Source organism: Hyperoodon ampullatus (assembly GCF_949752795.1).
Source record: "Hyperoodon ampullatus genome assembly, chromosome: 11".
Lineage (NCBI taxonomy): Eukaryota > Metazoa > Chordata > Mammalia > Artiodactyla > Ziphiidae > Hyperoodon > Hyperoodon ampullatus.
In genome coordinates, this window is record NC_136924.1 from 6,991,871 (window position 1) to 7,015,165 (window position 23,295).

At 36.1% G+C, this 23,295-nt stretch overlaps 1 protein-coding gene across 2 annotated transcripts in view; it reads left to right on the plus strand.

The window, feature by feature from the left end:
* Positions 1-23,295, plus strand: part of PTPRQ (protein tyrosine phosphatase receptor type Q) — a gene marked incomplete at both ends in the record, with an annotated part of 257,217 nt that overhangs the window by 96,854 nt on the left and 137,068 nt on the right. For both annotated transcript variants that reach the window (XM_079715271.1, XM_079715270.1), the window contains 3 exons: positions 3,438-3,558; positions 20,946-21,106; positions 21,800-21,945. In XM_079715271.1, the coding sequence (XP_079571397.1) occupies positions 3,438-3,558; positions 20,946-21,106; positions 21,800-21,945 (428 nt within the window). The remainder of the gene's footprint in view (positions 1-3,437; positions 3,559-20,945; positions 21,107-21,799; positions 21,946-23,295) is intronic.

A 23,295-nucleotide genomic window follows, 5' to 3' on the forward strand; every position in this document is an offset into this window, starting at 1 on the left:
GATTAGCTTGCTAATGACTTCAGGCTGTTTTCCAGATTTCTCTACATAATTTGCCAAGATGCTATTCCTGAATGTTAATAGCCTTAATATTGAATATTTAAGCATACATTTTCCTAACCTGAATAAAATCGACTTTACTACTGAGACCACTTTACAATAATACTTCACCAAGTTATAGGCATATATCATGCTAAGAAAATTACTTTTGAGAGATATATTTGGGATTTGGATTTACATTTTATGTTTTTTACATTGGGTATTTTGAGACTTATTTTTCTTCTGTAAAAGAAAGTCCCATTGCGAAGAGGGGTAGGTCTGGATGTAACATGTGTTTGTAGAATATCTTTTTGCACCCTCTCAGGTTTCCCCAACTTCACACTAAGCTGCACTCTGTGGTTCAGATTCTAGTCATTCACTAGGACAAAATGTATGTTACTTACTTCCAGAAGAAGGAAGGCTTTTCTCTGCATTTTTCTTACTTTACTCCAAGTAATGAAGTCTTCAGAAGCCTTCTTCCCCCATTTCAGGTCCCTCTGTGTTTTCCCCTCCACCAAAATATTTCACCAAAGCATCCTGGTAAGGTAATCTACCAGGGTTAGAAACTGGTAGATCTTAGTTTCTTCCCCCAGTTCTAGAAACTTAGAACTTGTTGCCCCAGTTTCTAAGTCTTCTCATGGGTTAGTCTTCCTTAGTTATTGCCTCTACTTTCCATGCTTGTTTCCTCAGCAAAACTCACCTGTCCAAGTTTTCATTTTTTTCATAGATTCTTCTTGCTCTCAAAGTGAAAATTAACCAAATAAAAAAGTTCTCCCAAAGAGACCATGGCTAAAGGCTAGGGAAGAAGGTTAACTCTCCTTCTCTCTTAGGTAATGGCTAAGAAAGATGTATTAAATCATTTTAACAATGCCCTAATAGACGTAGTACCCTCTTTATTTCCAATCTAATGAAATAGTCCCTATAGTAAGAATCCGAGGTCTAATATGAAGGACCCTAGACCAGTAGTGAACATATATTTTGAACAGGCAGAGTTTATTACCACTCAAGTCAATAGTTGCAAATTATACTATGCATGCAAATTACCTGGGCTGTTAAAAATGCAGAGTCATGGTAAACTTCCATCTAAGTCCTTGGCCCAGTTATTGATATAATTGCTATGGAATAGGGTGAAGAGCAAGACCTCTTTCAGAAAAATTATAGCAAATCTAGAATGGATAAAGGCCTGAGAAGCTTTGCTTTATTGGGTAGTAGGAGCTCCTTGCTTTCATGGAGCTTGAAGTTCCGCAGAAGAGATCTAAATCTGACAAATGTGTAGACAGGTAATTTTTATTATTCTAATTACTGGCTTAAGTGTTCACCAGGACCCAAAACAAGGAACTTTAGCTACTCTGAAGCATCCAGGAAAATGTAGCTGATTAAGTTATGTTTAAACTGTGACCTGAAGACAGACGAATAGAGGGAGGGTGAGGGATAGGAAAGATCATGCCAAACAGAGTAAGTAAGAGCCTTAGGAAGACCCTTATCTATCCTCATATGCTCTGTCTTGATGACTTGGATAGATTGCAAAAGATATTGCATTTATTTAATCTAATTTTTCCAATTTCATTTTTTAAAACTGCAATTCTGAATACAAAGGTTATTTTAACAAATGCTTAAATGATTGAAACTTAGTCTGCTATAGTAGATATTCAGTATTTTATTTAAAAAGACATGTTAGGGCTTCCCTGGTGGCTCAGTGGTTGAGAGTCCGCTTGCCGATGCAGGGGATGCGGGTTCGTGCCCCGGTCCGGGAGATCCCACATGCCGTGGAGCGGCTGGGCCCGTGACCCATGGCTGCTGAGCCTGCACGTCCGGAGCCTGTGCTCCGCAACGGGAGAGGCCACAGCAGTGAGAGGCCCGCAAAAAAAAAAAAAAAGCATGTTAATTACATTTATTTAGCAATAAAATGTTTTACATAAAAAACCCCAAGAATATATTGAAGATTAAATATAAAACACCAAAAACTGATATTCCACATAAACATCTTAAAGCATATTATAGAAGAAAAATGCTTAGTTGCAACATATAATATTCTATATCAGTACTAGTTTTGATTAAAATTCTTTTTTTCCAATAATAAACAAAAGTTAAGTTTTGCAATGATATTCAGAAAAAAAGTATTCTAGGGTTTTGTTTTGACAGATGAAAGAGAGTTCTTGCTTAGAGGTAATTCATATCTTGGGAAACAGACATCTCCAAATGAATATGGATTCTTGTGATAATATTTGTTAGCATTTTTATTATAGTGCCAGTGAGAATACCAACTGAAAATATAAATTAGCTGTCACTGTTATTCTATAGAACTCATAAAGCTTTTCTCTGCTCAATAAATTTGTTTTAAAAAACTGTTGTTACCAAAATAATGAAAACACACACGTATGTGTACACTATAGTGGAGATTACTCAGAAAATCAGAAAGAAAATATAATAATTCAGGCAGCATTTTCTCCAAATTATTGGAAAAAGTGATTTGCACAAATACTAATCTATAACATTGTTCAAAGATCTGAATAAATTCTCAGAATTTCTATTAGCTATGAGTCCACTTTCCATGCATAACTAAAACAATGATCAAAATTGTAGTAATTTATACCCTTTTACATGCAAAAAATTGTGTTAATATTCTAAGACATTACTATGCTGTCATACAGGAGCTGAGAAGTGCCATTCTAAATGTTTTATCTAAGTGGAAATATAAACTTGCTAATTAGCTTACAGCAATTTTTTTAGTGTTTATTCAATTCAGAATGGCTAAAATATTTAAATCCTTACACTATTATAGCATAATTAGAAGTAGACCCTAAAATGTCTATATTCTTGTTTATGTGCTACATTGGCATTTCCTTTGTAACGCATTCAGTTTTGAAGACTCAATGAACAGATTTTGATATTATTTTGCAGTTTAATGACACTACTGAAATTGAGGAATGTAGTTTTCATTTGTGAGGTCTGTCATTTTAATTGCTCTCACAATGTTATACTTATCTCTTACCCACTTCTTGGATGCGTGTTTTTTTCCCCATCTCTTTTTATTGTTTGTGGAGCTCTTTTATTGTATATTTATTCACCCCAACCAATAGTTTTATTTTTATTAAAGGCTGATAATTTACCAAGATGTACTTGAACAGTAGGTAAATCACAATGACATAGCCCTTGTTCTTTTTTTCTCATGAAATATTTTTTTCCATTGAATCACAGAAACAGATGTTCTAACACCACCATGCAAAATCTTCTTTTATCATCTCATTTTGAAAGTAAACAGTCTCTCAAGCCCATGGAGAAAGGCACTGTACTTGATTCATTTACCAGAAAGTTCATAATAAAAATTTTGTGCATTTCTATTTTAACTTTTTCTTATATATATTTAATAAAATGCATTATCATATATTCTAACTTTTCAGCTCCTGATTCTCCCCCACAAGACTTCTCTGTAAAACAGTTGTCTGGTGTCACGGTAAAGTTGTCATGGCAACCACCCCTGGAGCCAAATGGAATTATCCTCTATTACACAGTTTATGTCTGGTAAGAATTTTTTTCTTTTTTGGAAATAGTTCTGAGAACAAGTATTAATCTGTAACATAATAGGAATGCAGTTTTTAAATTTCAGATTGTGAAGGTACATTAGGAATCTGATTATTAATAGGCTAGTTAATATGACTTTATTAAGAAACAACTTTTTCCTACATTACATAGAGGTCCAAGCATAGTCAGATAATGATTTTTGTAACCAAAACAAAAAAAATGTGTATTATGTGCAGTTATACTAAAATTCTGCTCTTCAGAGTCATGGACTGGTCAGCTTATGTGAATACAAGTGAATACAGAGGCTTTCAGTTTTACTCCAATATTCTCTATGCCACTGTCTCTTTAAGTTTCCTTGAGCAGAATAATTAAACTAAAATTTAACTAAAGGATATTTCTCCAGAAATCTATCATTTAAGGTCAATTTTCCATTGAAATGTAAGCAATATATTTATTTTTTACTGATCACCTTTACCCTAATTGCCTATTTATGAGTCAATCATGGAAAAGATGTAATCCTATAGTGCTTCTCATCAATTAACAACATGGCTATATTGCTTCATGAAAGCTCAACAGATAAAAATGCTCACTTTGATCTAATAGAAATCCTCGTAAAAGGATTCACCATTCAATAACATATTTCCTAGTGTATTTTAAATATTTCAACTCAGAAAATACAATTTACATAATGCTTTATAGAACATAGGCATTTCTTACTTTTGTATTCTTCACTTGGAAGGTCCATCATTGAGTAAGAGGCTATGGTGTTTTTAAAAAGTCTATTCTTCTCTTTCCTAAATTAAGATTTTTCCCCCCAATGCCTGTTTATACCCTTTGCATACTGCTCCTTAGGACATGTCCTGTATTCTTCATTGCCTGATTAGTAGTCATTTTGCTTACTCTTTGGCAAAATTGGGAGTGACATGAGGGATGTTAGTGGGAAGAGAAGCAGTGAGAAGAAGGTAACCATTCCCCTCTATTACCCAACTCATTCATTTATCGATTCAGTTTTTCATTCCTTCATTCAATAATATTGATAGAGTGTCTATTTACCTGTGAACAAGGACCCTGCCCTCAAGGAGCTCATATTCTAAAGAGATAAGTGGATTATATACCCAGAAATTTTAAAATGAGGGGAAATTGGGGTAAAGAGGGCTACTTCTCATAGAGTGCTTTGGAAGTCCTCTTTGAAGAAGTGGCATTGAGTTGTGGTCTAAATGCCAAGAAGGAGCTTCTTGTCAAGGGAAGATCTGCAGGAGGAGGGAACATCAACCGCATAGGCTCTGTGGGGGATACACCTGTCGTTTTGAAGACCATAGAGGAGGTCAGTGTTGCCGGAGAGAGAGATACAGAGGAGAGTTATCCTGGAGGGTAGGAGGCCAAAAAAGGTCAGGAGCTAAGCCAACATAAGGATTTCGTTTTCATTTCAGTTGTAATGGGATTTACTAGAGAATTTCAGGCACCTTGGATACTTTATGGAGAATGAATTGCAGGAGGTGAAAGTGTTAACAGGGTTACTAGGTAGGAGATTACTTTAGGAGTCTGGGCCGTGGATGATGCTGGGATGAAGGAAAGAAGTGGGCAGCTTTTTATAACATTTAGGAAGAAGAGTTGATAGGATTTGGTGAATGGATTGGCTGTGAGAATGAAAAAAAAAAGAGAAATCAATGGAATCAATGATGACTTCTAGAGTTTTCTTTTTCTTTCTTTTTTTTTTAATGTTTATTTATTTTCTTATTAGTCATCCATTTTATACACATGAGCGTATACATGTCAATCCCAGTCTCCCAATTCATCACATCCCCACCCGTCTGCCGCTTTCCCCTTTGGTGTCCATACGTTTGTTCTATACATCTGTGTCTCAATTTCCGCTCTGCAAACCGGATCATCTCTATCATTTTCTAGGTTCCACATATATGCGTTAATATACGATATTTGTTTTCCTCTTTCTGACTTACTTCACTCTGTAGGACAGTCTCTAGATGCATCCCTGTCCCTACAAATGACCCAATTTTGTTCCTTTTTATGGCTGAGTAATATTCCATTGTATATATGTACCACACCTTCTTTATCCATTCATCTGTTGATGGGCATTTAGATTGCTTCCATGACCTGGCTATTGTAAATAGTGCCGCAATGAACATTGTGGTACACGACTCCTTTTGAATTATGGTTTTCTCAGGGTATATGCCCAGTAATGGGATTGCTGGGTCATATGGTAATTCTATTTTTAGTTTTTTAAGGAACCTCCATACTGTTCTCCATAGTGGCTGTATCAATTTACATCCCCACCAACAGTGCAAGAGTGTTCCCTTTTCTCCACACCCTCTCCAGCATTTGTTGTTAGTAGCTTTTCTGATGATGCCCATTCTAACCACTGTGAGGTGATAACTCATTGTAGTTTTGATTTGAATTTCTCTAATAATTGGTGATGTTGAGCAGCTTTTCATGTGCTTCTTGGCCATCTGTATGTCTTCTTTGGAGAAATGTCTATTTAGGTCTTCTGCCCATTTTTGGATTGGGTTGTTTGTTTCTTTAATATTGAGCTGCATGAGCTGTTTATATATTTTGGAGATTAATCCTTTGTCCGATGATTCATTTGCAAATATTTTCTCCCATTCTGAGGGTTGTCTTTTCGTCTTGTTTATGGTTTCCTTTGCTGTGCAAAAGCTTTTCAGTTTCATTAGGTCCCATTTGTTTATTTTTGGTTTTATTTCCATTACTCTAGGAGGTAGATCAAAAAATATCTTGCTGTGATTTATGTCAAAGAGTTCTTCCTATGTTTTCCTCTAAGTGTTTTATAGTGCCCAGTCTTACTTTTAGGTCTCTAATCCATTTTCAGTTTATTTTTGTATATGGTGTTAGGGAGTGTTCTAATTTCATTCTTTTATATGTAGCTGTCCAGTTTTCCCAACACCACTTATTGAAGAGACTGTCTTATCTCCATTGTATATCCTTGCCTCCTTTGTCATAGGGTAGTAGACCATAGGTCGTGGGTTTATCTCGGGGCTTTCTATCCTGTTCCATTGATCTATATTTCTGTTTTTGTGCCAGTACCATATTGTCTTGATTACTGTAGCTTTGTGGTATAGTCTGAAGTCAGAGAGTCTGATTCCTCCAGCTCCGTTTTTTTCCCTCAAGACTGCTATGGCTATTCGGGGTCTTCTGTGTCTCCATACAAATTTTAAGATTTTTTGTTCTAGTTCTGTAAAAAATGCCATTGGTAATTTGATAGGGATTGCATTGAATCTATAGATTGCTGTGGGTAGTATAGTCATTTTCACAATATTGGTTCTTCCAATCCAAGAACATGGTATCTCTCCGTCTGTTGGCATCATCTTCAATTTCTTTCATCATTGTCTTATAGTTTTCTTCATACAGGTCTTTTGTCTCCCTAGGTAGGTTTATTCATAGGTATTTTATTCTTTTTGTTGCAGTGTTAAATGGGAGTGTTTCCTTAATTTCTCTTTCAGATTTTTCATCATTAGTGTAGAGGAATGCAAGAGAATTCTGTGCATTAATTTTGTATCCTGCAGCTTTACCAAATTCATTGATTAGCTCTAGTAGTTTTCTGGTGGCATCTTTAGGATTCTGTTTGTATAGTATCATGTCATCTGCAAACAGTGACAGTTTTACTTCTGCTTCTCCAATTTGTATTCCTTTTATTTCTTTTTCTTCTGTGACTGCTGTGGCTAGGACTTCCAAAACTATGTTGAATAATAGTGGTGAGAGTGGACATCTTTGTCTTGTTCCTGATCTTAGAGGAAATGCTTTCAGTTTTTCACCATTGAGAATGATGTTTGCTGTGGGTTTGTCATATATGGCCTCCATTATGTTGAAGTAGGTTCCCTCGGTGCCCACTTTCTGGAGAGTTTTTATCATAAATGGATGTTGAATTTTGTCGAAAGCTTTTTCTGCATCTATTGAGATGATCATATGGTTTTTATTCTTCAATTTGTTAATATGGTGTATCACATTGATTGACTTGCGTATATTGAAGAATCCTTGCATCTCTGGGATAAATCCCACTTGAACATGTTGTATGATCCTTTTAATGTGCTGTTGGTTTCTGTTTGCTAGTATTTTGTTGAGGATTTTTGCATCTATATTCATCAGTGATAATCGTCTGTAATTTTCATTTTTTGTAGTATCTTTGTCTGGTTTTGGTATCAGGGTGATGGTGGCCTCATAGAATGAGTTTGGCAGTGTTCCTTCCTCTGCAATTTTTTGGAAGAGTTTGAGAAGGATGGGTGTTAGCTCTTCTCTAAATGTTTGATAGAATTCACCTGTGAAGCCATCTGGTCCTGGGCTTTTGTTTGTTGGAAGATTTGTAATCACAGTTTCAATTTCATTACTTGTGATTGGTCTGTTCATATTTTCTATTTCTTCCTGGTTCAGTCTTGGAAGGTTATACCTTTCTAAGAATTTGTCCATTTCTTCCAGGTTGTCCATTTTATTGCCATAGAGTTGCTTGTAGTGGTCTCTTAGGATGCTTTGTATTTCTGCAGTGTCTGTTGTAACTTCTCCTTTGATTTGAGTCCTCTCCCTCTTTTTCTTGATGAGTATGGCTAATGGTTTATCAATTTTGTTTACCTTCTCAAAGAACCAGCTTTTACTTTTATTGACCTTTGCTATTGTATTCTTTGTTTCTATTCCATTTATTTCTGCTCTGATCTTTGTGATTTCTTTCCTTCTGCTAACTTTGGGTTTTGTTTGTTCTTTTTTCTCTAGTTCCTTTAGGTGTAAGGTTAGATTGTTTACTTGAGATTTTTCTGGTTTCTTGAGATAGGCTTGTGTAGCTATAAACTTCCCTCTTAGAACTGCTTTTGCTGCATCCCATAGGTTTTGGATCATTGCGTTTTCATTGTCATTTGTCTCTAGGTATTTTTTGATTTCCTCTTTGATTTCTTCAGTGATCTCTTGGTTATTTAGTAATGTATTGTTTAGCCTCCATGTGTTTGTGTTTTTTACGGTTTTTTCCCTGTAATTCATTTCTAATCTCATAGCATTGTGGTCAGAAAAGATGATTGATATGATTTCAGTTTTCTTAAATTTACTGAGGCTTGATTTGTGACCCAAGATGTGATCTGTCCTGGAGAGTGTTCCGTGCGCACTTGAGATGAAAGTGTAATCTGCTGTTTTTGGATGGAATGTCCTATAAATATCAATTAAATCTATCTGGTCTATTGTGTCATTTAAAGCTTGTGTTTCCTTATTTATTTTCATTTTGGATGATCTGTCCATTGGTGTAAGTGAGGTGTTAAAGTCCCCCACTATTATTTTGTTACTGTTGATTTCCTCTTTTATTGCTGTTAGCAGTTGCCTTATGTATTGAGGTGCTCCTATGTTGGGTGCATATATATTTAAAATTGTTATATCTGCTTCTTGGATTGATCCCTTGATCATTACTTAGTGTCCTTCCTTGTCTCTTGTAACATTCTTTATTTTAAAGTCTATTTTATCTGATATGAGTATTGCTACTCCAGCTTTCTTTTGATTTCCATTTGCATGGAATATCTTTTTCCATCCCCTCACTTTCAGTCTGTATGTGTCCCTAGGTTTAAACTGGGTCTCTTGTAGACAGCATATATATGGGTGTTGTTTTTGTATCCATTCAGCAAGCCTGTGTCTTTTGGTTGGAGCATTTAATCCATTCACGTTTAAGCTAATTATCGATATGTATGTTTCTAATACCATTTTCTTAATTTTGGGGGGGGTTGTTTTTGTAGGTCCTTTTCTTCTCCTGTGTTTCCCACTTGGAGAAGTTCCTTTAGCATTTGTTGTAGAGCTGGTTTGGTGGTGCTGAATTCTCTTAGCTTTTGCTTGTCTGTAAAGCTTTTGATTTCTCCATCGAATCTGAATGAGATCCTTGCTAGGTAGAGTAATCTTGGTTGTAGGTTCTTCCCTTTCATCACTTTAAGTACATCATGCCACTCCCTTCTGGCTGTAGAGTTTCTGCTGAGAAATCAGTTGTTAACCTTGTGGGAGTTCCCTTGTATATTATTTGTCATTCTTCCCTCGCTGCTTTCAATAATTTTTCTTTGTCTTTAATTTTTGCCAATTTGATTACTCTGTGTCTCGGCGTGTTTCTCCTTGGGTTTATCCTGTATGGGACCCTCTGCATTTCCTGGACTTGGGTGGCTATTTCCTTTCCCGTGTTAGGGAAGTTTTCGACTATAATCTCTTCAAATATTTTTTCTGGTCCTTTTTCTCTCTTCTTCTTCTTCTGGGACACCTATAATGTGAATGTTGTTGTGTTTAATGTTGTCCCAGAGGTCTCTTAGGCTGTCTTCCTTTCTTTTCATTCTTTTTTCTTTATTCTGTTCCGCAGCAGTGAATTCCACCATTCTGTCTTCCAGGTCACTTATCCGTTCTCCTGCCTCAGTTATTCTGCTATTGATTCCTTCTAGTGTAGTTTTAATTTCAGTTATTGTATTGTTCATCTCTATTTGTTTGTTCTTTAATTCTTCTAGGTCTTTGTTAAACATTTCTTGCATCTTCTCGATCTTTGCCTCCCTTATTTTTCCGAGGTCCTGGATCATCTTCACTATCATTACTCTGAATTCTTTTTCTGCAAGGTGACTTATCTACATTTCATTTAGTTGTTTTTTGGGGGTTTTATCTTGTTCCTTCATCTGGGACATAGCCCTCTGCCTTTTCATCTTGTCTGTCATTCTGTGAATGTGGTTTTTGTTCCACAGGCTGCAGGATTGTAGTTCTTGCTTCTGCTTTCTGCCCTCTTGTGGATGAGGCTACCTAAGAGGCTTGTGGAAGTTTCCTGATGGGAGGGACTGGTGATGGGTAGAGCTGACTGTTGCCCTGGTGGGCAGAGCTCAGTAAAACTTTAATCTGCTTGACTGCTGGTGGGTGGGGCTGGCTTCCCTCCCTGTTGGTTGTTTGGCCTGAGGCAACCCAGCACTGGAGCCTGCAGGCTCTTTGGTGGGGCTAATGGGGGATTCTGGGAGGACTCACACCAAGGAGTACTTCCCAGAACTTCTGCTGCCAGTGTCCTTGTCCCTTGGTGAGCCAAAGCTTTCCCCTGCCTCTGCAGGAGACCCTCCAACACTAGCAGGTATGTCTGGTTCAATCTCCTATGGGGTCACTGCTCCTTCCCCTGGGTCCTGATGCTCACACTACTTTGTGTGTGCCCTCCAAGAGTGGAGTCTCTGTTTCCCCCAGTCCTGCCGAAGTCCTGCAATCAAATCCCACTAGACTTCAAAGTCTGATTCTGTAGGAATTCCTCCTCCCATTGCCAGGTCCCCAGGTTGGGAAGCCTGACATGTGGCTCAGAACCTTCACTCCAGTGGGTGCACTTCTGTGGTATAAGTGTTCTCCAGTTTGTGAGTCACCCACCCAGCAGTTATGGGGTTTGATTTTATTGTGATAGCACCCCTCCTACCATCTCACTGTGGCTTCTCCTTTGTCTTTGGATGTGGGGTATCTTTTTTGGTGAGTTCCAGTGTCTTCCTGCTGATGATTGTTCAGCAGTTAGTTGTGATTCTGGTGTTCTCAAAAGAGGGAGTAAGAGCATGTCCTTCTACTCCGCCATCTTGAACCAATCTTGACTTCTAGATTTTTGCATCAAAGGATGATAGCTCTGAGATTTTTGACACCATTTTGCTAAGTTAGAAATAAACTTGAAAGTGAAAAACATTAATGAAAATGAGAGTCAAGACTTTTCTGGCTGGGGTTCCAGCCCTACACTTGTGAGAACAATGTCATTACTCTGTACGCAGTTATCGCACAGCAATCATGCTGTGTGGGTTCAACTCCCCAATAGTGCTTTTTCTCTCCTTTGATATCCCTTTTCTGTCTCTCTTTCTAAGATGGATTATAGATACAGGGGAAGCTCACTGAAAGTAGGATGAGGGGATCTCAAGTCTGGGATATGGTAGCTCTTCTCACCTGGCTTTTGGGAATCATCCTGGGACCCATCTCCCATCATAGCTTCTAGTTTCAAGGTTTTTATTTTCTGTTTTAGCCTTGATCCAGCCTCAGGCTTATTCTAGTGCCCTGGCTCTCTCAGCGTGTCTGTCTCAACCCTCAGGTAGCTAGATGCTCTTGGTCATTTTCTCTGAACCAATCTGTAGTGTGCAGGACTGGGAAGGTGACTTCCACACTGTTCCCTAGCTCTGGATGGTCGGCTAGAAGAGCCCTTAGATCTTACGGGGATATAAGTAATTACTGGACATAATTACTTACTAGACATAAGTAATGCCACATGGAAGACAGAGATTTTCTAAGAGGTTTGCCATTTTCCTTTCCATCCTGAGAAGAAGGAGCTCTACGCTGGTATTTCCTTCACTAACCTGTTTTCACCACACTACCCTCAACTTAAGATCCCAGGACACTTCTGTCTGAAGGTTTTGTCCTGTTCTTTCTCTCACCTTTTCTTAGTGGAACAAAACTTTTTCTTGTCTTGACTGTTGAAAGCTTTCTTTCTGCATATACTTCTTCCTTTCTATACCATGACTTATTATAAAACTTTACGGTCTAAAATCATGCAGGATTGACTGTCGATGTGGAAAGAGAATGTAAAAAACACTTTCCTCAGTAGAACTTGGCTTTATCTTACATGCACACACACACACACACACACACACACACACACACACACACACACACACACACACACATAGGGAGGGAGAGGGCAAGAGAAGAGAGAGAGAGACAGAGAGAGATTGAGATCCTATCTGCTTCAAGATCTGGTTTGTTAATTGCTGTATCTGGAACAGAAAACTTCCTGGCTTATAATTGAAGCTAGATAGTTGTTGAATGGATGAATGCATGAAGAATATATTTTAAGAGTTAAAAACTTAATATAGACTTACTAGCTTTTCATTTCTATCATAAGAGTAGTGATGCTTTTCCAGACAATGAATACCTTCAGTTGAATAGAATTAGGTCTTATAAAGAAAAAACAAAGAAAGAAAACACCTTAACATGTTCAAGAATATTATCTATAATAAACTGAAATATATAAATGGTAATCGAGTATATACAGAGATATTTTAAAATTTCTAGCATCTTCTTCCCTAAGATATCTGTTGGAACCACTGTAGTTAAAGGGATAGTCATAATCCTAGGTTCTTTCGTATCACTGTCACTAATCACTAATGCTTTTTTTGAACTCTTGCTGTATCAGTTTTACTGGAGAGAATAGGAGGCATGTATAATGGACATGCATTCTGAGTCAGAGAGACATAGGTTTGAGTCATGGCACTGCCACTAAATTATCTGTGTTGTTCTCTTAAAATATTGTATAAGTGGTGGCTATCTTTATTAGCAGAGTTCCTGTTTCAGCGGTCCATATTTCTCTCACAGTTCTCAATTTCCATTATTTTAGTTCTTTCTATAACTACCAACTTCTTTTAAAAACAACATCTTTGGATATTTGCTGTTTTCAGTATGTCTGCAAATTGCAGGTTACCTGTTATATTTGTTATACTGGTGACTCCTCCCTTTGTCATGAGTATTTCTTTACAAAATAGCTCATGAGGGTTACTGTGCAATCATTTTATAACCACTGCTATGTGAATCACATTTGATTTATAGATGGCATGTTCAGAAATCTTCTTTAACCCATTGCATTTTATATAAATTTATTTATTTATTTATTTTTGGCTGTGTTGAGTCTTCGTTGCTGCTTGCAAGCTTTCTCTAGTTGCTGTGAGTGGGGCTACTCTTTATTGCGGTGTGCGGGCTTCTCATTGCAGTGGCTTCTCTTGTTTCGGAGCGTGGGCTCTAGGCGCGCAGGCTTCAGTAGTTGTGGCGTGTGGGCTCAGTAATTGTGGCTCGCAGGCTCAGTAGTTATGGCACACGGGCTTAGTTGCTCTGCGGCATGTGGGATCTTCCCGGACCAGGGCTCAAACCCATGTCCCCTGCATTGGCAGGTGGATGCTTAACCACTGTGCCACCAGGGAAGTCCCAACCCATTGCATTTTAAAATAATGTTTTCTTTTAAAGTTTGCTTTGTGAAATAACTTTTGTCATCTAAGTAGCACTTATTCCTCAGTAATACTGGTAAATTATGTTTATATGGTTTCAGATGAGAAGCAATCCTTTCATTCCTAGGGCGGCCACCATTAAATAAATGAATTTCTACTAGAGCCCTCTAAGCTTCTTCTTTTAATACACTTTGGGTTGAGGTGTGGTATTCTAGTAGACTGATTATACAACTTATTTATTTATTTTATAGTTGAATTCAACTTGGATTTGTTTAGCAATTTATAATGTCAGTAAAATTTAACAGTAGTTTTCTTCTTTGTTTATAAAAATTTTAAGTGAATGGCTCATAAAAGACTGTGGAATGAAAGTGATGCTGAAAATTCTAGCTTATATACAAACCCTGGCTTTTAAATGTTTCTTGGTCTTCTTAGTAGTTGTTATGAGAAGTAACTTTGAATCAGTCAGTCTGACAAATGTTTATTAAACTCTGTGGGGAGATAAAAAATATATAGAATCTTAAAATGATTGTAGACTAATTAGAGATAAAATATGCCCATGTGAGATAACTTAAAAATACTTGCTGAGCAATATATTAGGAAGTCAAAACAGTTTTACTGCAGCATTTTATTAAATGTCACTGGTCAAATGATTTCCCCTGTAGCATAAAAGCTTACCTTTGGAAATGGCTTTCATTATGCTAAAAAGATATGCTTAGTCCTATTTCTTCCACTTTTCTGAAAGATTTTCACTCTATTAAAACTAGCTAATGGTTTGAACATATGATATAGATCAATAATCAGAATGGGAAGGGGACTATTTCAAATTTCCTGAGTTTACCTCCCATTTGGAATGCAGCTGGTAAAGGCATATTGATAAGTCAGGAGAACATCTCAGTGGGAACAGTATATGAAGGCTTGGAGGCAGCATGAATGAACTGTGTCAAGAAGTTTATAAGTAGCCTTGTAGACATGAAATAGTGGGGCAGGATTAGGATGGTGGGAGATACAAACACAGGTGGATGGAGTGGTTGAGTGTAAGGGTGCTTTTGATCATTTAACCTGAGGTTTCTAGTGGGATATTAAGAACTCTGTCTCAGCTCTTTTTTTGCTAATCATTTTCGTGAATGACTTAGATGAAGCTTGGGTACCGAGGCGACAAGCAGGCTATTAGTAGGCCACCCATGCTTTGCTGGACCAGCAAACTGTTAATAAATTCTGAATAGAATTCTGTCAGTATAGTGAGTAGATATCTAGTGAAACTTCAACTTCCTTTGTTTCTTAAAAAAATCAGAATTCTTTTGCCATATTCCCCATGAAAATAAATCAGCAGGAATTAAATAGAGGTGGTCTTTAGGTGGAGCATTTTCTTTGCAGTTTACCTCAGTTCCCACCACACTCTGTTTTAAATTCAATCATTTTAGTCATTTACTTTGCCTTTGTGGATCTTGAGTTTTTATACCTCCAATTTCAGGGGTCTTCTCATCCCATTTGTGAAATGTACAAAGCTAGGAAAAATTGTGGTTGGGGAACAAAACATCTTGGAGAGCTAAAGAAAAGGACTCAAGAGGGATAGTGGAGTAGTTAACATTTTGGGACAAATGCTGTGTTTGGTTTCTTACCTGTTTTCCTACTTGTTTTTCATGACAAAACCTTAAAGAATATTATCACCATTTTATAGTTGTGGAAATTAAGTCTTGATGAGGTTAAGGAGCTGATTAAGGTTACAGAACTAGAAGATGACAGAACCAGGATCATAACCGGATCTGTATTACTCTCAAATCATGCTTTCCCCAAATCACTAGGAGTAAGTGTTATAATTGCCCTTTGTTCTAAAAACTCAACAGTATGCTTATAGGCTTGGGGAAGTCTTAGTTTGATAACAGCATTTGTGATTAAAGACTAATGGAGTTATAATAAATTAAGCTTAGTGCATCAACTCATATGGCATATTTCTACCAAAAAAAAATCACTGGCTTGATATTGGTCTTCATTAGTTCATGGACTTTATCCCTTATGAGAGCGTGATCATACTGTTTTATGTGTAAACCAGTTGAATTACTGGTCCTCACAGTTACAATGGTAAATGGATAAAGCAAGCTTGTTCAGCAAGGAGTGATGATGATGGTGGAAATACTCGAGATCAAGGCATGTGATAAACTATTAAATAATGGAAATAGGTGTTAGTCAAGATTCTTTTAGTTTCCAATGATTGTGCCCAACCTAAATTGGCTTAAGCAAAATAATGACATATTTAGCTGAAAAGTCCAGGGGTATACTAACTGGATGTAGAAACTCAAATAATTTCATCAAGTGTGGTTAACAGCAAGAAGCTTGGTGTGGGTAACAGCAAGATGGCCCTGTGTCTTGAGTATAATGGCACAGGAGGAAAGTGGGAAGAGATGAAACTGGAGGGGTGGACAGGCCAGATACATGGAGATTTGAGGCTTGAAGAAGGATCTCTCTCTCTCTCTCTCTCTCTCTCTTTCTCTCTCTCTTTCTTTCTCTCCCCACCCCCACCCCCATGTGTGTCTATCTAGAGAGAGAGAAGAATGAATCTCAGTATTGAATGGGATTTTTAAATTTTATTTTCATCACTCACCCAAAGATTACACCCAGGAGAAAACATTCAAAGGACTTTGCATTACTCTTGGAATAAAATCCAAATGCTTTATTTTGGCCTGAGGGATTGTGTCTGTCCTCAGGGGATGAAATCTTTCTCCTCCAGCTTAAGTACAGTCCCTCCTCCTGTCTTCTGGACCCTAATTTCTATGTTGGCTTCAAGAGGATGGTTTATAAGTGTATAAGTGAGCTTCAACCTCATTCTCCATAGTGGCTTTCTCCTCTGATCTTATAAATGTGTCTTTTCTGCTAAATGCAAACAAGCAAAACAAAGTCAAACCAAATCAAATGAAATCAACCAGCCAAGCAAATGATGACAAGAGGAATAAGAGTAACAATAAATGAATACCCTACTTTGACTCAGACTTTCTCTGAGATTCTAGTAAATCTTTAGGATCATAGAATATGCAGCTATTTATGCTAGTTTGGGATTCTTTGATATGTAATTATTAACCTACTGATTCAATCCATCTATGAAGAGTAAATATTCTAGAGTAATTGCAACATAGAAGACCAGTGTCATTGGGGTGGGAAAATTAGTGAAGTTGCTGGGTCATGTGAGAGAGAAAATGATTTGATAGAGTCAAGTAAATGCATGTTGAAATTCTTTATTTTGGGGAATGGTATTTAGTGAGTGAAAGGATTAGTGTAGAATATTTAGATAATAGCAGATTAAACTTTAAAAAATAAATTCATAGGAAGGTACAGGAATGGGTGTATCATCAGGCTAGATTGCCCACATGGAACAAAATATCAAATGATGAAGATTAGAATTGAGACCATGACCTTTCAAAGAGTCTCATACCTTGTCTAGGAAACCATTCATGTTCACAGTTAGGGAAATGGGGAATTTTGTTTAAGTCTTTCCATGTGGTTTTGATATTCATGGTTCCTCTTAGGCAGTTGTTGCTTAGCATAGTCTTGATGTGATAAGAAATGAGCAAAGGAATTGGTAAAGCAGAGCAAAGAAACTGCTCTTAAGCTCTAGAATTTCCTTTATGCCCTAGATGTCAAAATGTGGCCCGTCTTTCGAAAAGAACTATAAATTAACTAGGAAATAACTTCATCTTAAAGACTCCATTAATTTCATCCCAATATGTTTTCTTGATGTTACCAATGAGTGTAGACAAACAGAAAAACTCCATCTTATATTTATTCAGAATAATTTCAAAGTCATTCAGATTCTTTTGATTTCTTAAATTCAAAAAGGCTTTAAAAATGTTCTAATGAGTTTATAAGTTAAATCAGTAAAATGATAGCACTGAAGACTCCCCAAGTTTTTTTTTTTTTTCCTCAGTTTGAAAATCTGCATTGCGTGGGAGGTTTGGCTGATTTTCTAAGTTATCTACTTTATAGGTTAAGTATTGTGTGACATTTATGGTCCTTCCATTTCCACACAGCTTATGACTTTGGATATGTAAGAGTTAGACCTGCTCTGTCAGGTGGGCCTTCTCTCTTCCTCTTCCCTCCTCAACTCCCTATTCTACCCTCAAACCTCACAAGCTTGCTTTCTAGTGAACAGTTTCCTGCATCTCTGGGGGCTGTGCTTTATTCTCCTTTTCTACTCTTTGGTCACAATTAATTTCGTCACTCATTCTTTCTCTTTTTCTTTGCTTTTAGCCACTAGGGGAAAAATTACTGCCCTTAAGGGGATCCCACTGTTATTAATGAATTGTTTTATAATTATTTACTGCTTTGTCTCTCTATTTTGAGGGTAAGGCCTGTCTCTTACTCACTTAATAGTTCCTGACATATAATAGGTGCTCAAAGAATTTTGCTGAATTTTGTTGAATATTGATTGTATACATATCATTACTAAATACAGAAGGAGTGAGGAAGATATATATCTTTCTCAATTTGGAGCACTATCTAAAAGAACAATGCCTCCTTAACTCCCTGACATATACTGTATTCCATTTAAAAGACTAAAATAAAGTATTTAAAAGAAAATGTATGAATAAGTTATTCCAAAACTTGGACTGCAAATGACCAATAAGAAGATAATCTGTTTTACTCATGGTCAGAGATGTGCAAATTAAAAAAATGTTTCTGGTCAATTAAATTTGCAGAAATTAAGAAAATTAATATCCAGACAGGTGGTGAAAGTTTGCACACTTGCTGTGACTCCAGATAATAATGATTTATTAATTATCATTAAAATAAAAATTTTATAAAACCATTTGACTCAGTCACACTATTGGGAATTTAACCTGCAGAAATAAAAGTATTGTTATGGAAAGGTATTTGAGTAAGAATGATTACTGCATCACTGATAGTAATAAGAAAAAAAAGGAGAGAAACAACCTAAATGTTAATTTGTAGAGGGAAGGCTGAAGACATATGCTATATCCAAATTAGGCAACTAAAAAGAAAATAATGGTATAGATTATTGTTATTAACATGAGAAAAATCAAGATATAGAACATATACTTTTATAAATAGAAATAAAATGCTGTAGTGGAACACATCATAATCCTATTAATAATGTTTTTAAACTAATAAGAACAAAACAGACATTTTTAAACTAAACCAGCTAAAACCGGGAGTAACAACTGATTCCAGCAGCGTCAAAGCTGGGTTTCTTATGCATGGGAGAAACTGTAGGATTGCCCATGAGATGGCTCTTCAGAGAGCAGCGAGCTCAGGCCTTAGCCCAGAGGTTTCTGTGTGTTTCCGCCAATCTGGCAGCAGCATAAGAGCAAGGAGGGTGGAGTCGGATCCTTGGGAACAGCATCACTTCTCTTTCCTTTTCCTACTTCTGGGTTCTCAGTTTTATGGCAGACCATCTCTTATGTACCCAAGATACATTCTGAACTTGCACCAGAAGTTGAAGCTTCAATTGAAGATTATCTGTGCTCAGATATTTTTCTACCATAGTTATTAAAATATCAGCCACAACTCTAAACTACAAACACCAAACAGACAAGACATATCAGTATTTGAAAAATTTTTGTTAGCACTCTTTTGTCCCTGGAGATAAACTGGAGTAGATGTGGAAACTATACCTATGTATGCTGAGGTGGACTATTGAATTTGTTATTCAGATAATTTATAAAGACTATCTTCTTTTTACTGAAATATCCAGATATTTAAGACAAAATTTATGTTTGACCTGCATTTTCCAGGTAATTGCCTTGATTCTGTGTTACCTGTGGAACATAATTGGGGTTTTTCGTATTGTAGGCAGATCCTTATCTGCACTATTTTGCTGTGAAGATCAGGGCAAGAAAGTAGTCATGCAGGCAGCAGATATTATTAAAAATATGCTTGAAAAGAAAGTTTTGAAACAGATATAATGCAATTAGGTTGCTTTAGCTAATTTCATAGCTTTAGAGATCTGAATTGGACTAGCTATACTGTAGTGTTCTCATGACCTGTGACCAATGACAGGAGTATGCAGTTGGGTAAAGTTTCTATGACAAGGCATCTTCCTCAGACTAATAGCCTAATAGCCACAGCATTAAGAGTTTTAAAAGGTTCTCTCCTATAGTCTCAGCAAAGTCAAAGAGAGAACTCAGCTCTCCCTATGGCTTCTGAAAAAGGATGTCTAATGAAACTCTTTCAAATTACTGAATAGCCTGGCTAATCCTGCCTGTCTCTAATCTCATACTCTGAATCCATATTTCTCACTATGGTAAGCTTTCCAGCTATTTTTCAGATAACCATACTTATATTTGGAGTAGGTTGATGCTTTTGTAATGGTAAAACCATGGCTGAAATGTATCTCTCTGTGGATATCCTTAATTCACTTAAAATCTGTTATTCCCCTTAATGATTCAAGGATTCAAATATTTCAGTGGTAAAGAAAATGCATTTAATGTTCAGAGGGAATATCCATTTACCTCTTGGATGCCTTGTGCTTCTAAAGAAGAAAAAAATGAGATTACATGAGATATGTATCTTTTCTGTGATATTACTCGTATTTTCGTATCTAAATTCTTTAGTAATTAATTTTATTGCTCTTAAAAATCAAAATTTCTTTTTAAAATGCATAGTTTTCAGTACCATTATATACATATTCATTCTTTAGATTCTAATCTATACCCAATTCTATGGAAACTGAATTAACATGACTGAAATTAATTGTAGTGCTGTATTACTTAGCAACAGTATGCTCTTTAGACATTTCCCCGCTCTCCTGGCATTTTGGTACTTACTTGGAGAGTAGAAGTCAATATTTACTTTCTTTTCTGAAGTGATATTTCAGATACATTTAAGATTTTAATTGAGTGAGAGATGTGAGCTCTACTTTTTGCTTTCCTGTTATGTTATACATACATTATTTTAAATCTTGTTTCTAATTACATAAAGGATAACCCATACTCATTATTTTAGATATTACTATTCAGGTATTTATCATTTGAAATTGATTTGAATTGGTCTGAAGTAAATGTTACTTTTGTACAATATATGTAAAATGTGTTTGATAAATATATGGTATAAATTAGATTTTGCCAACACTTCAAAAGAACACATATTTGAACAACTAAAACATTGGTATGAAAAAGAATGCTGTAATTACTTTGAACACACAGAATTCCTAGAGAGCCATTAAAATTAGTCCAAGCAAACTCTTAATATGAACATCCTATTAACACTTGATTGAATTACTGAATATACTTGAAAACAAAAGAATTTACTCACTGAACTATTCTGAAATTCTTTTCAGTATTTCTGGATAAGTAGCATCTGTATCCCATTAATCTGGATTAATATCTGTGCATAAATGTTGCTTATCTTTAATGTACTTGTACCCAAAATGTATCTGTAACATTTAATTTAAAGGTCAGTTGTGCAAATAATCCTTTTTTTTCCTCTTAGGGATAGATCATCATTAAAGAACATTAATGTAACTGAAACATCATTAGAGTTCTCAGATTTGGACTATAATGTTGAATATGGTGCTTATGTAACAGCTAGCACCCGATTTGGTGATGGGAAAACGAGAAGCAATATCGTTAACTTTCGAACACCCGAAGGAGGTGAGTTCTTATGGATGTAGGCCAAGTAAAAGAATATCCTACTCAGAAAAAAAAAGTGTTAAATATAAATATGTCTTATTAAACCTAATATCTGTCACGGTTACATGCAAAATTGCTTTTCGGTCACTCTCTAGCTATGTGATGTTGGGAAAGTTAGTTAATCTCTCTGTGCCTCAATTTCCCATCTGTATTATGGAAACGATATGTTACCTACCTCACAGGGTCCTTATGAGGATTAAATGAATTTATATTTGTAAATGCACTCAGCACAGAACTCAACACTTAGTAAGCATTTAGTGTGTTTGTAAATGAAACAAAGTAAAACGCATGAAGTCAGCTCTCTGCCTTTGTCCTCTATTATTCAATTTCAAATTGCAAGTTAAACTAGAATTTCATATTATGCATTCTATATCGGAAACTTGTCATAATGTTGTTTTCAAATCTAGGGCAGCAGGCATGTTTTAGAACTGGGATAGTGTTTTATGAGTAAGAAATCCGTCTGTCTCTGCTTAGATATTGCTATGGTAGAGTGTTACGGGGATGGCCCAATGAGCCTTATGGATTTCTAATTAGATATTATTCTTAGTTTTTAAACAATTATCATAACTAATCAAAGGCAGGTAACATTTAGAACATTTCACACATTTTTTAGAGACACAAGTACAGTTTTTTGTTCGATCATTTGTTTTCTAGCACCAAGTGATCCTCCCAAAGATGTTCATTATGCAAACCTCAGTTCTTCATCAGTACTTCTTTTTTGGACACCTCCTTCAAAACCTAATGGGATTATACAATATTATTCTGTTTATTACAGAAATGCTTCAGGTACTTTTGTGCAGGTAAGACCTGAGTTTTCTCCTGCTTCTTTACTTAAATACTTCAGCTCTGTTGATAAAGACTTGGCATGGTAGAAAAAGTTGCTTATCTTACATTTAGAATTTTGTGTAGACATTTTATAGAACTGTCATTGACATAGAAAAATGTGGTGGAGAAATAAATACATTTTAAACTGTCTAAGCATGCACACATATACTCAAACACACACGTTTCTCTATCAGCTTCAAATGTGTTACCAACAATGAAGGTGCCACCTTTTAAAAATTCTGTATATAAATATGGCCCTGAGTGCCTCTTCTCCAAGAAGTGTTCGCTAGAGAGTTAATAGTTTCATTTACCCTCAGTTATTTCTCAGCTTAAAAAAATTTCTTTTTGTTTGTATATAATATAAATAGTTTTCATGTTTGGATGTGTTTGTGTGTTTTTCTTCACTTCTAAAAATATTTTCAGTTGTTAGCAGGAGGGCTTATCATCATCATCATCATCATCATCATTGCTTCGTATCAGATGTAATGAAACTATTAAAATGTGCTTATTTAACTTGAGGTATGCAAGGTTATAGGGTCGCACACTTTGCAGATGGACACTTTCTGAGATATGAACAATAACAGTTATAAAAATAGCTAAAGTGCATTTCGTTTAGGGAAATAGTTTTAATTTTTCAGCCAAATTCCTTTATTTCTCCAAACTGTTTCACAAAACTCTAGTAGATGAAAAGATTAAAACTGGACTGGTTGTGATTGAATCAGGAATGGGGAGAGTTGGAATATAACTTGGAAAACACTAATTTAAAAGAAATACTGCAATTTACAGAATATGTACCTTACTGATAGGAACTGTTGACTGCATGTTGATTATGACTCTGACCATTAAGTGTTTGCATCCTTTTAAGCAGAAGGAGGATAGAGATAAGTCTTATTAATTCTAAGTTGCCTAATTCCATTTGTGATTAACAACCCATGTGTAGCCACTAGAGTTAGTTCTTGTGAGCAGAAATCTCTGGGACTAAAGTATGACTTGCTTTAGTACAGTTTAGGCTAGTGAATAAGGTCAGAGCAGAACTTTGCAAGCTGTGTTAGGCCTTACTCAGCAGTGAGTAAAAGACAGTCCAGAGGTTGGTTCTATTTTTATATTCTGCTCAAGGCCCTCTCAGAGTGGGACTGCATAAGAAAAGAGGATCTGTTTGTTTGTTTAACTCTGTACATCAAGCAATTTTTGCTGTTCCTTTTTGTTCTGCTGTATTTGGGGATCAGTGTGCAATTTATTTTTTTTTACCACAATGTGTTTACAAATTTAATAATGTTTCATTATGTCATAGAGGCCATTCAAACTGCAGATTTTTTTCATGCATT